General features: G+C 44.7%; 1 protein-coding gene across 1 annotated transcript; it reads right to left on the bottom strand.

Moving 5' to 3' along the window:
• Positions 1 to 6,002: 6,002 nt before the first annotated feature.
• Positions 6,003 to 13,302, bottom strand: LOC308570754 (uncharacterized protein; the record flags this gene model as incomplete). Its single annotated transcript, XM_081165669.1, has 4 exons — positions 6,003 to 6,954; positions 10,118 to 10,211; positions 11,953 to 12,121; positions 12,562 to 13,302. The coding sequence occupies 4 exons, from the start codon at positions 13,300 to 13,302 to the stop codon at positions 6,003 to 6,005; spliced, it is 1,956 nt and encodes a 651-aa protein (XP_081021795.1).
• Positions 13,303 to 14,377: the final 1,075 nt, after the last annotated feature.

Here is a 14,377-nt window from a genome sequence, read left to right as displayed (position 1 = left end):
TGCGTAAAATCGTGCTCCCTCAGAGTTTGTGCGACCCCACAAACCTCAGTGTGTGACGGAGCTCCTCAGACATGTCTGCTCTAGTCACTAGTAGAGTCCGACAGTGGCTGTCTGCGGAAGCGTTTCCAGCAAAGGAGCTCCTTAACGGAAACGCGTCTCCTGGACTCACGGCGTGACAGTTTCCGGCGAGGTGTAGGTCTCCCTATGTGAGACTCAGATACCTCCCCACTGTTTTCGCTGGAAGCGTCCCTGAGCCCTCCCTCCTGCTCACATTCCCTCAGAGAATCACTCCTCCCCCTGCTGGTGCCTGCTTCAGCTGTTGAGTCTCTTTCTTCCTCCCTGAGCCCCTCCACCACCTGATGCTCCGATGGCAGTTCCCTGACATCCACCTCCCCTCCAGGGCCCCCCTCACCCCCTCCCATTACCTCCCCTCTGGGAGGTGAAGGGCTAAAACCCCGAAAAGAATCTTCCTCATCTTCAGACGTCTCGAACAACTCCCTCCATCGATCGTCGTCCTGGCTCGCTGAATCCTCTTCCTCTTCAGAATCTGGGAACCCCTCCAACTCCTCTTCCTCATCGGTGGTGGCAAAGTATTCCCTTCGGAACCTCGCTACAGGCTGAGGTTTACGTGGGAACCTCTGATGAAAAGTCTCTATTAAAACTTCGTCATTGACATCCTCTGCCCTAACCCAGGTGTTTTCCGACTCCGGTTCCCCTTCCCACATTACCAAATACTCTACTTGATCTCCCTTCCACCTGGAATCAAGGATCTCCGCTACATGGTAGCTGTGTTCCTTCTCCTCCATTGCTGGTCCCCTAGTGACCTGCTGCATGACTTCAAACGGACCCAGCCTTTTGGGTCTTAACTTCTTACAACCTCCTTTGAATGGCAACCCTTGGGTTGACAGCCACACCTGGTCCCCCACCCTAATGCTTTCACCTTCTCTTCTGTTTTTGTCTGCCTGCCTCTTATATTCCTCCTTAGCCCTGTTTAAGTTGAGTTGGAGCTGGCGATGAATCGCTTCCATTTCTTCAACGAACTGTTCTGCAGCTGGAACGCTCCAGTTCTCCCCTTCCCCCCCTGGGAAGGCTCTGGGATGGCACCCGTGATTAGCCAAAAAGGGGCTCATCCCCGTGGACACGTTCTCTGCATTGTTGTAGGCAAATTCTGCCAACGCCAGCTTCTCCACCCAATCATTCTCTCTGTCATTAACGTAACACCTCAAATATTGCTGGAGAACCCCATTTGCTCTTTCCGCCTGCCCGTTGGTTTCTGGATGACGGGCCGTTGAGAAATTAACCTCTACATGCAGTAAGCTCATGAGCTTCCTCCAGAACCTGGAAGTAAATTGTTTTCCCCGGTCTGAAACCACCCTCAAGGGGGCGCCATGCAGCCGAAACACATTCTCTACAAACAATTTGGCTGTTTCTTCTGCTGTGACCGCATGTGAGCAGGCTATAAGGTGGGCCATTTTAGTTAACAGGTCTACCACCACCATGATGGCTGTTTTCCCTCTAGACCTTGGCAGATCAGTCATGAAATCTATTGCCACTGCTTCCCACGGTCTTTCAGGTGTGGGCAGTGGTTCTAATAAACCAGCCGGCGCCCGCCTCTCCCCCTTGGCTCTTTGGCATTGTTCACACCCTCTCACATACTCCCGCACATCTTCCCTGACCTTGGGCCACCAAAATTCCCTAGTAACCAGCCACATGGTCTTGTGTTGCCCAAAATGCCCTGCTGTGGGACTATCGTGCAACTGCTTGAGTACCTTCTCCCTCAATTCCCCTTCGGGTATATATAACGCTCCCTTGTAATACAATGCCCCATTTCTCTCCTCAAAACCACCGGGTTTGTCTTCCTCCCTCCTGAGACCCCTGAGTTTGTCCTGGGCGTATGCATCAAGCACCGTACCCTCTACCAATTCCCTTTGTCCCACCAAAGTCGCCCCACACACCCAGCGATCCTCTGGGATGATATGGGTTTCTTCAGGTGCTCCCTCCCCCTCCAAATATTCAGGTTTGCGTGAGAGAGCGTCCGCCCTAACATTCTCTGGGCCTGGCACGTAACAAATCTCAAAGTTAAATTTGGAGAACTCCTGGGCCCATCTCAACTGCCTTTGGTTGAGCACTCGCGCAGTTCTCCAATACTCTAGATTTTTATGGTCCGTGCACACTTGCACCTTATGTTGTGCACCAATTAGCAGATGCCTCCATCTCCGGAACGCCTCATGAATCGCAAGAAGTTCTCGGTCGTACACCGTGTAGTTCCTCTCGGATTTGTTCAGCTTTCGCGAAAAGAAGGCACACGGTCGCCACTCTGACTCCTCCTTTCTTTTTTTTTTTTTTTAAATATTTTTATTGGGTTTTCACATTTTATATAAACACAAACAACACACCAAAACAAACATAAAAAACAACAAACATGAATAGTTCCCGAAAATCTTATTTTCTAACCCTAGTCCTTGACTTCCCCCCACGCCCTCCCCTGCCTCCCTATTCCCAAACTTATGTCAGCAAGTTGGCATTTCTTCCATCTTAATATTAGTCCTTTTATAAAAAACAAAAATAAATTTTCCCTAAGTTGGACCCCAGTTCTCTTCCCTCGATTTCTCGTTTTTTCTTACATAATTTTCTTAATACTAAACCCCCTGGTCTTGAGTGTTGTTTAAATTTAATACTTCCCTCCCTCCCCTCCCCGCTTTGCGTCCTTTCCCAAGACATGTCCAAATTAACAGTTTTTAGCCTGGATTCCGAATATCCGAGGCTCTCAATTCTCTTTTAGTCCCTCTCCGCCGGTTTTGTTGGTAGTCCTTTTTGTCTATCATCGAGTCTCGAAAGATTTCCTTAACAATCAATCCAGTCAGTCCATAGTCTCTTCCCATATTTAAAGGCAACTGCTGAGGAATTTCCACAAGGCCTAAGTCTTGCTGATAGTCAAAATCAAAGTCTATGTGGAGGCCCCAATTGTACTTCTTTATTTCGAGCTCCTGAATTCCATAAAGTCCCAGGGCCTCCACTTTCATCTTCTGTATCTTTCGTAGGCTTAGAGTGGATTTAATCCAATAGTCTCCTTGCTTGTGTTCTCCAGATGCCGGCTTCTGGTTAGTACTTTCCCAGATAACTTGTTCTCTTTCTTGTTTTGTCTTCTCCTCTTCTTTGTTTATTGTTTCAAATTCAGCTGTGGGTTCTTTCTCACTCAGGCCCTCATTACTTTCAGCAGAACTACTTGTTTCCAAATCCAAGGTCGTCAATTGTTTACTCATAGCTGTAGTCTGCTCCTGTAGGATTCCCACCAGTGAGAACATTCTTTCGATTTCTCTCAGTATCTTTCCACCCACAGCCATTGTAATTCCACAGAATTCCCCCTAGAGGGAATCTGGTTACTGAGTAACCTTTTCTCCAACAATCCTCTGTCCTATTATTGTTTCTTTGTTTCTCAAGATTTTAGTTCAATTGTAACTCCTTTTAATCCGGAGAGGTCTTAAACAGCAATTTTTTTTCACTATTAATAGTCCATTTGACAGCTTTTGACAGCTGTCAAATTCTGCTCCTCTATACAGGCTCCAAATCAGGTCGCTCCCGGGCCCGGGAGGGAGGGTTGTTTACCACAAAACAAAGACTCTTCCAACACTCCACTCTCCTGCTCAAATTTGCCTTTCTAAATCTTGGAAGTTACTGTCTTTTTAAAACTCACCCTTTACAGGGTAGGCACTCCAGCTTAGTTCTTTTTTCGTTGCTCTGGATCGTCTGCAAGGGGGGGTGTGGGGACTTCCTTTTAGCACACCCCCCGGTCGTCTCAAATTCAAAAGGTAAAAGTTTTAAAGTTCAGTTCCAAATTACTCACGGGTTCTTTTTTCAGTCCGAATTTCAAGGAAGGAAGTCAGCGCTCTCCGGTTATGGCTCGCGGCTTCGCTCAGCGGCGGTAGCGGTCGACTCTCAGTGCCACGCCGTCCCCTGTATCCCCTCCGTAGCCTTTAAAAAGGCTCATTGCGAATCAGGGGGGGCGCTTAAGGCACCCGCCGAGTCTTCAGTCCGCAGGCTTCCGCGCCTGCGGTTTTTAAGGGTCCCCGTGTCGCCGGCACGGCAAAGACCCATCCACCGTTGAGCCGATTCCCTCCGGAGCTCGGAGGGAATCCGCCATTTCCCGATCGCGCCAACCCGGAAGTGACTCCTCCTTTCCCGGCTGCAGAAGAAGCACCGCCCCTATGGCTCTGTCAGATGCGTCTGTTTCGACCCTTAGCTTCCTTTGTAAATCCACATGCAGAAGTTGTTCTTCAGAGGCGAAGGCCCTTTTCAGCTCCTCAAACGCTCGCTCCGCCTCCGCCGTCCATACAAACTTCTTTTTACTGCTGAGACAGTCAGTAATGGGCGCCGTCAGATGGGCGAAGTTGCGGATGAACTTACGATAAAAGTTTCCAAACCCTAGGAACCTCTGCACATCCTTCTTGGTTTTTGGTGTTTTCCAGTCCAGCACCGCCTGCACCTTGCCGGGATCCATGGCCAATCCCTTGTCTGACAGGCGGTACCCCAGGAATTCCACCTCCTTGGTATGAAACTGACACTTCTCCAGTTTCACCCACAGCCTGTTGGCTTGCAGTCTCCTCAACACTTCTCTGACGTCTCTCACATGTTGCTCCTCATTCTCCGAATACACCAACACATCATCTAGGAAAGCAACGCAATTCTTGTAGAGCAAAGGGCCCAGTACATGGTTCATAAAAGATTGAAAGCACGCGGAGCCTGCTTGTAATCCAAATGGCATAACGAGATATTCAAATGCCCCCAAAGGGGTAAACATGGTGGTTTTCCATTCATCTCCTTTCCTTATGCGTATCAGGTTGTACGCCCCCCTTAGATCCAGCTTTGTAAAAATCTTTCCCTTCCGCACCCTGGTCAAAATATCATCAATCCTGGGCATAGGGAACACCACTGGTTCAGTCACTGCGTTCAACCTCCCTCCTGCTGGTGCAGTTCCCTGACAGTAGGCATTAAAATAATATAAAATGAACACCTGCAGCAGAGACTTTTTCATCAAGCTGGAAAAACTATCTTAGTTGTTTTATGGTACATTGATAAAACACCTTGTGAGACATACACGGAAGGTCATTCAGAAATTAATAAATGGAGACTAAAACAAGAATAATGAAATTTTGTATAGACGACATTTGCCCAAATTCATCTCCTCTCTTATGTAAATCATTTCATTTGGTTCATATGTAGTTTGGGAGGAGATGTCCTGGACTCCCAACTGGTATGGTATATTTTAACTGAAAAATATCCCTAGTGGTTAGACACTGACGTCCAGAGATTATTTGACCATTTCCCCCTACCATCACTGCTTCTGCTAAAGACAAATGTGTTCCAGTTTTCAAACATTTTTTGGAAGCTGAACGTCGAGTTCAGCTGTCGGCTATTGTTTCCAGAGCACCTGCACCAATCAGAAGCTGCGCCTTGGTTTTTGAACATTTCAGAAGTCGAACGGACTTCCGGAATAGATTGAGTTTGGTGCTTTTGTTTTTGCTATTTATTTTGCGTTTTTATTTCTGAGGCTTTTTCAGTTAATTTGTTTTTGTGACTATGTGGAACCCAGTCCAGCTACTGATTGATTGATTGAATGTGTGACTGTGGAAATGGATAAAAGCCCCCCATCTAAACAATGACTATCATCTTTGCAGGTAAAAAAAACATTTTTTTAAATTTTATCATCTACAATACTGTCTTACTTATTTTATAGTACAGTACATTAATTATTGCTTTCATTTTATGGATCAATGGTGTCGTTAGAGAGTAAAATTCATGTTCAATTGCTGTTTTTGGGGTTGTTTTTAAATTATTTTCTATGGGAAAGAGCGCCTTGGTTTTGGAACACGTTGGTTTTGGAACAGACTTCCAGAACAGATTAAGTTTGAGAACCAAGGTACCACTGTAATATGCTCAAATATGCTCAATAAAAGGCCAAAATGTTTATTCCAAGCATGCACTCTTTAGGAACATGATGTTCCTTAATGTGCCATCAACTGTGGGACTGTCTGCCTCCCCATTAGTTTCTTCAGGACTGCTTTCACATCCTTATTGCGCAGAGTGTAGATGACTGGGTTGAGCATGGGTGTAACAACATTGCCAAAGATCTGCACCGGGGTGACCAGGACCCCACTCAGAGACGGCTGGGTGTAAATCAAGGCACAGGGTCCAAAGAAAAAGGTAACCACCAGAAGATGGGAGGCACATGTGGAGGCCGCTTTGCGCCTCCCCTCCCCAGAATTCATCCGTGCGATGGAGTAAATGATGCGGACATAAGACAAGAGGATGAGGAAGAAGCAGGTCACACCCACAATGCCAATATTGTTGAAGCCCACAGCTTCGATGGTGGTAGTATCTGCACAGGCCAACTTGACGACTGGGAAAACATCACAGAAGAAATAATCTATTACATTAGGGCCACAGTAAGGCAATGTGAACGTGAGGCTGGTGAGAACGATGCCCTGAACAGAACTGGCAAGCCATGTACCTGCCGCCAAGATGATGCACACCTTCCAGTTCATAATGACCATGTACCGCAGTGGGTAACAGATGGCAATGTAGCGATCATAAGCCATGACGGTATACAGCAGGCACTCAGAACATCCCATAAAATGGTAGAAGAAGACCTGGGACATGCACCCCCCTACGGAGATGGTCCTGCTTTGTCCCCAAAGGATAGATAACATTTTGGGAGTGGTGACGGAAGAGAAACCAATGTCTAGGATGGCCAGGTTGCAGAGGAAAAAGTACATAGGGGTGTGGAGATGAAAGTCGAGGAGAACAGCCGACATAATGGTCAGATTTCCCAGCAAAGTGCAGAGATAGAAAGCCGAGAAGACAGCAAAGAGGATGGTCTGGAGGCCTTCGGTGTTGGGGATTCCGAGGAGAATGAAATGGGTCACTACTGTGTGGTTCTTCTGGTCGGACCCATCCCTACAGCAGCAGAAAAATAAGAACGTTCATGTTGTTTCTCCTCTTGTGCTCTGAATCGTGATAGGAACATAGGAAGCAGCCTTAAACCACGTCAGGCTATCTGGCGCAATATGGTCTACACTGAGTAGCAGTGTCCCATACCCTCCAACCTTTATCCAATGAAAATAGGGACGTCCCATTCCATAATGATAATTTTACTGTTTATACCCTACACACATTACTGGGTTGCACCAGCCACTCTGGGCAGCTTCCAACATATATAAAAACATAATAAAACATTAAACATTTTTTTTAAAAAAAAACTTCCCTATACAGTATTGCCTTCAGATGGCTCAAGGGTCCAATAACTCCATACCCTCCAACATTTCTCCAATGAAAATAGAGACTTCCTAAGGAAAAGCTGGACATTCCAGGATCAAATCCGAAACTCGGATGGCTACTGTAAATCAGGAATGTCCCTGGAAAATAGGGTCTGCTGTCATGCCAGGACAACTTTAATCCACTTTAATTGCAGAAACCTAAATTTCCTGTTATGCCCTCCTACAAAATCCAGGCAGTCAGCAGCCACCTGTCTCTGAACCCTAAGGTTTCATTAAACTATTGTAGCTAATACCCACTGGTGCCCTGCCACTCCCTTCATTTTTACACTACCATTTCAAAGCCACCTAATCCTGCAACCATTGACACTTCTTGAGCAGCAAATCCCATAGTTGTTTTATGCATTTATGTGAAGAAATAAACCAATGTTTACCGTGCAACACTGGTGACGTGGAAAACCAATTCAGGTGCCAGAGAAATTTGGATGCAAAATGAAGCCAATTCCCCATAACTCCTTCACCATCATTGTGATGCCACCAGCTATTCTCACATCAGCCACAACAATTTGGTTGTGGAAGAATGCCATCTCTCACAGATCTATTCACACACACATCTTCCTTTTGACTTACCTACAGGATGCATTCAGTTTTCCAGAGCACATAATCAATTAGTGCAGAAGAAATTAATGTTCTAATTCAAACTCATGCACAACTAATGGGAGAATGAATTTTAGAGACATTACTCATGAACACCATACATAGTGCCACACTATTCCTTAACTCCAGTGGCTTCACTGCTTTTATGCCATCCTCTTTTGCTCATCCTGGTGTCTCAACCAGGTTTGTTTGTTGTTTAATAGTTTGACAACCATAAGGGACTTGATCCCTGATGGCTCACCAGTTCCCCAAGCCTGAAACCTCCAAAGAGATAGCAAATGAAGTGCAATGGTTTCATCATTTCAGACATTACCTTATGCAAGATAGATATGTTTCCCATTATGTTTCTGACCACAGTTCAAAGTGTTGGTGTTGACCTTTAAAGCCCTAACTGGCCTCTGTCCAGTATACCTGAAGGAGCATCTCCACCCCCATCGTTCTGCCCAGACACTGTGGTCCAGCTCTGAGGGCCTTCTGGTGGTTCCCTCACTGCGAGAAGTGAGGTTACAGGGAACCAGGCAGAGGGCCTTCTCAGTAGTGGCACCCGCCCTGTAGAACGCCCTCCCATCAGATGTCAATTTTCTTTTTTATGTTTTAATGTATTTTTAATCTTTTAAAATGTTTTAATGTATTTTTAATCTTTTAAAATGTTTTAATGTATTTTTAATCTTTTGTTGGAAGCTGCCCAGAGTGGCTGGGGAAACCCAGCCAGATAGGCAGGGTATAAAAAAAAAATTATGGTGATGGTGATGATGATTACAAGATGGAAAAACATCACAGATGAAATACCACTTCTGGGGGCTCGTGACCAGGACTCATGAACAGAGGTGAGGGATTGGCGGAGGAGGCTGAAGAGAGTGAGCTTGTGTCTTTTGGTTTAAGGCTGGTTGGTTGTCTCAGCTGTTTCGAGATTTGATTGTGAGTTTGTTTGTGGGTGTGGCTGTGTGCTCTAAAAGAGCACAGGGTCTGAGAGGGAGGGGCTACTGCTGAGAGGAAGGCAGGCCGAATGAAGAAGTGAGTTGGGGGAGGAGTTAGCAGCCAGCAGCTGTTCTACTTAGCTGTAATATCAGGCAGACACTCTTTACACCCCTTAATCTGTATGTCTCCTAAAAAAAAGAAAATCCCATCTGGCAGCTATCATTGCAGGGCAGGAGTCTTTGCACATTGTAATGATATACGCTTTAGAACGGAACTGCGTTATGGGTGGATTTTTGCAAAATCGGTAAAACGTTCCCCCAAAAAGCTCAACAACTTTGACCTAAACCAAAAAAACCCTCAATAATTTTGTCCAGATTTTCACTTTCAGGAATACTAAGAGCATCAGCATTGAGGCCCAACAAGATGTGATGCTGAGAGACGGTATGTCTAAATAATAATAATAATAATAATAATAATAATAGCAGACACACGATACTGGATTGGGATCACATTACTTTGGAGTGAAAGTTAACCCTTTCTCTCATGTTTTAAATTTTTTTTTAAACCTCTCCCTAAATTTATTTTCATTCTGCGAAGCAAAACGTACAGGTATTGTAAGTGTACCTGTATGTGGTGCAAATAACAGATTCAGTTTAGCTAGTGTGAATCAGGAAAACAGGCATGATCCCAGTCTGAATCAGGGCCCCTCACAACTGCAATTTATATAAGTAATAAATTAAAAGGCAACTTTCTCAAACTTTTAAAAAACTTTTAGAAACAGATCCTGATCATTGATCTCTTGAAACATCTACTTTGACTCCGAATAATTATATTAATAGAACAGTAAAGCATACAGATGGGTGAACTTGTAATTTTTTTTTTGTTAATCTCCATTTCTCATCTTTGCAGATTTAAGTTCATTTCTCCACATTTCCACATCAGCTTGCAATTTCTTTTTTTAAAAAAAACTCATGAAAACTCATCATATTAGGGGCAAATTCCTCGTAATATATGAACTTTTATACATGATTGTGCTTAACACACACATTTTTGTATACATTTTTGTTAACATTCATTTTATGGTCACTTTACCTTGCTGTATATGTTTTGGTACACATTACAGTATTTGCAGTGCAAAATTCAGTGCAAATTTTGAAGGATGTGTTTCAGTTCATGTATCATTTCAGGAAGTGAGAACTAGGTAGGTCCACCTTTAAATGTGAACTGAATCAGATGTTTCACCCCAGTGAACGAGGTGGTGCTGAAGATACCTCTCACGTGCCTCTAATGTTTCTGATACAAATAAACTGGCATGCAATCGTAATCTTCGGAATTTCACTTGTAGAACTTGTAGGAATTCCACTTCTCAAATGGAAGAAAGTGGACAAACACTTATTCTCAACAGTGCCAGAGAGAAGAACAAACTTTAATGGGCTCAAGTTACAAGATGATCAATTCCACATGAACCTCAGGAGAAATTTGTTTATGGCAATGGAGCCAGTTAACTACAGGCGTGGTAAGCTCTGCGCTGCTAGAGGTCTTCAAAGAGAAGCTGGGCAGCCATCTTTGTGATGCTGGATTTATTTTATTAAGCAGGATGCTGGGGTAAATGGTCTACAAAGCCTCCACCAAACTCTATGACTCGGTGCCCTGATTCAAGCCATTTGTCATGGCAATGGTGCATGTTGTGTACATGTGTAATAAGCTATACTTGCCATCCTTCTTTTGCTTGAGGCAAGATGGTGTTAGGATATTTCCGTTCCACCTTAAAAGGGAGCAGGCTGTGAGTCACAGAGTCTGCGTATTTCCTGTTTTCACAGGATGTTTCTGTTGTGTCTTTGCTTTTGCCTCTCTCTGTGTTGGAGACACTGACGCAGGCAGTCATGTCTTTCTTTCCACTGATCAATGCTGAATAAAACTTGTAAATAGTGCTCTCCTGAGTGCGACTTTTGCTGTGCATTATCTGCTGATAAGAGTGTGCATGAGCTCTGGAATGTGGCAAGATATTTTCTAGAAACTCATGTCCCTAATTGCTGATACTGCGTGCCTACGGGAGATCAATGGATCGTCCGGCAGATGGCTTGGGGCCATGATGGACTTTGTCTCCCTGGCAGTATCCCAACAGATGGTTGTCCAACTGAATCACTGCAAGAGACGTTCTCAGGCAAACCCATAATAGCAAGGCTGAATTCTCCAGTGCACCTTCCTCAATCCCCGATTGCAACGGCAAAAGAAGCCCACTGGAAATGTGTGAGTGGATGCTCACAGGTCAAGCATCAGGGATGAAGGCTTCCTACAGCTTCCACATCCCCTCAAAATACTTGACTGTGCAGCCAGTTCACTGCTTGGCCACAGGTCAACAAAGCATGTTGGGCACTTACACATGTACATCAGTTACACACATTTGTCCTGTTGGGGAAAACCATGTGCTTGAGATGGTTTGGATATGACTACAGCATGGGTAGGCAAAGTAAGGCCCAGGGGCCGGATCCGGCCTTCTAAATCTGGCCTGCAGACGGTCCTGGCATCTGCTTGTTTTTACATGAGTAGAATGTGTGCTTTTATTTAAAATGCATCTCTAGATTATTTGTGGGGCATAGGAATTCATTCATTATTTTTTTCAAAATATAGTCCGCCCCCCCCCCCCAAGGTCTAAGGGACAGTGGACCAGCCCCTTGCTGAAAAAGTTTGCTGACCCCTGGACTACAGTCTTCTACTTAATCATTTCTCCAAGCCATTTTTGGAATACATCATACTGACTATTATTATCATTGTTCTCATTGTTATCATAAGAATAATCTTCATCAACATTGTGGTCATTGTCCAAAGGTCCATCTAATCTAGCATTGTGTTCTCACATTGACCAAGCAGATGCCTATGGGAAGCCTGCTAGCAGGGCAGGAGCTAAACAGCACCCTACTTATGATTTCAGAGACATACTAGTAGCCACTGGTAACTTTATCTCACAAGAATTTTTCCAAAACCTTTGAAAGCCATCAAAGTTAGTGGCCATGACTATATCTTGAAAGTGTAAGATGCAACCAGAAACAGAACTTAGAAAGATCTGTCTGAGCATACACATGGGAGAGGAACTATGCTTTCCTGCCTCCTAGTCTCAAGACAGCAGTTTTCATCTCCTTGTTTCTCAGAGTGTATGTGACAGGGTTCAGGAAGGGAGTCACTGTGGTGTAAAACACAGCCACCACCCCTCCCAGTGGATCTTGTGCTCCTGGTCTTAGATAAGTAAAGGTTAGAGGAATATAGCAGAGGAGGGCAACCAAAATGATCAAAGGCCTGGAAACGATGCCTTATGAGGAACGGCTAAGGGAGCTGGGCATGTTTAGCCTAGAGAAGAGGAGGTTAAGGGGTGATATGATAGCCATGTTCAAATATATAAAAAGGATGTCACATAGAGGAGGGAGAAAGGTTGTTTTCTGCTGCTCCAGAGAAGCGGACACGGAGCAATGGATCCAAACTACAAGAAAGAAGATTCCACCTAAACATTAGGAAGAACTTCCTGACAGTAAGAGCTGTTTGACAGTGGAATTTGCTGCCAAGGAGTGTGGTGGAGTCTCCTACTTTGGAGGTCTTTAAGCAGAGGCTTGACAACCATATGTCAGGAGTGCTCTGATGGTGTTTCCTGCTTGGCAGGGGGTTGGACTCGATGGCCCTTGTGGTCTCTTCCAACTCTATGATTCTATGATTCTATGATTACAATAATGATATGGGATGTACATGTAGAGAAGGCACGCCGTCGCCCCTCAGCACTACGAATCTTTAGGACTGCCAAAATAATGTACATATAAGAAATAAGGAGAAGGAAAACACAAGTCATGGCTACAAGACCGACATCAATCAAGGTCACCATCTCATTGAGGGTTGTATCAGCACAGGCAAGTTTCAGCACAGCTGGAATGTCACAGAAGATATACCTCACCTCATTCCCTGGTCCATAGGGCAAGCGGAAGGTGAGAGCTGTCTCCATGGCTGAGTGCAAACAACCACCTGCCCATGTGCCAATAGCAAGCCAGAGGCAGGCATTGCGGTTCATGAGGGTGCCATAATGGAGAGGCCGGCAGATGGCCAGGAAGCGGTCATAAGCCATCACGGTGTAGAGGAAGCATTCTGTGCACCCCACAAAGTGGTAGAAGAAGAGTTGGCTCACACAACCAGCAAAGGAGATGGTCCCACCACCCTCCACAAACCCAGCAATCAATTTGGGCACCACTGCGGCCGAGGTGGCAATGTCCAAGATGGACAAGTGGCAGAGGAACCAGTACATGGGCTTGTGCAGCTGTGGTTCACATATCACAGCCAAGAGGACCAGGAGATTACTAAGGAGGGTCAGCAAGTAGATGGACAAAAAGAAGCAAAATAAAGCAGCATGTAGCTCAGGTGGGTACGGAATCCCCAAGAGGACAAAATACATCAGTGCTGTTTGATTTTCACACTCCATTCTTTGAATGCCTTTAAGGTTTGTCACTACAATGTACAAAAGAGAGTGACAAAAAATATGAAGCTGTGGCAAGCTCTGTGTAACATTTTGGATATCACACCAAGCTCTTGTCATTTGTTATCTGGGAGAAGGGAAGTGGTGAGATGTGGAATATCCATCTTTTCCACCCTAAATTCTAAAGATTCATGCGTCATCTCAGAGTCTTGGTGCAACAATCATGCAACTTCATCCCCAGGGTTCATTTCAGTCACGGTTTATCAGTACTTTCTTCCAGAAGCTATTTTCAGATACATTCCACATATAAGCCAGGAAAATGCAAAAAGAGAATGCTTTTAAATAATGAGCACCATACCTTCTCCAATCCTATCCTTCCTCCAGACATACAAATGGACAAAATAAATTGTGGGGAAAGAGTTCTAGGTTGGAGGACATGATATAGCCAGACGAATGCTGGTTTCTCTACATTTAGTAGTTGGTCACTTTTCTCCCGCTTATTCCATGCAACTGACGAAAAGGTTGTAATCTGATAACAGTCCTTATCATAATGGAGATTCTTAGGAAGGAGAGGTCTAAGCAATACAGGTTGTGGACTTAAGTCATGAAGACACAGAATCCCACCTGCTTATTCATATTGAGATGCCCAATAGAAAAGGTTCTGTGCCTTTTTCGTGCCTTCACTCAACTATCTGGAGAGACAGCCAAGTTTGAGCCCTGAAATAACAGATGGTGTTCAATGGCCAGCACAGCAGAATGAGTGCTCTCCTCTAGAGGTCCAAGTTTCTCATCATAAATCCATTCCTAACATTCTCCCACAGCTCTGGATATTTCCTATAAGTTCTTCCCTTTTTTATAGTACTGTGTTTGTGTCTGATCTTCTTTATATCCTCTCCCTCCCTTGTGCATTTCTTTCCTCCCTAGGTTTCTGATTTCCAGGCTTTTGGGATTTGAAGGCATTTCTGAACTCATGATTGCGCTGTGTGTTTTGATCATAACTATGTACCAGGGGCTTATAATAACTCCATTTGGAGTTACATCAGATTTTCAAAACATCATCATGCCAAAGTGAAAGGCCATA

The sequence above is a fragment of the Podarcis bocagei genome (assembly GCF_964188305.1).
Source record: "Podarcis bocagei genome assembly, chromosome: 13".
NCBI classification, from domain to species: domain Eukaryota; kingdom Metazoa; phylum Chordata; class Lepidosauria; order Squamata; family Lacertidae; genus Podarcis; species Podarcis bocagei.
The sequence above is the reverse complement of the archived record's forward strand: the minus strand, read 5'-3'. Positions and strand labels throughout refer to the sequence as shown.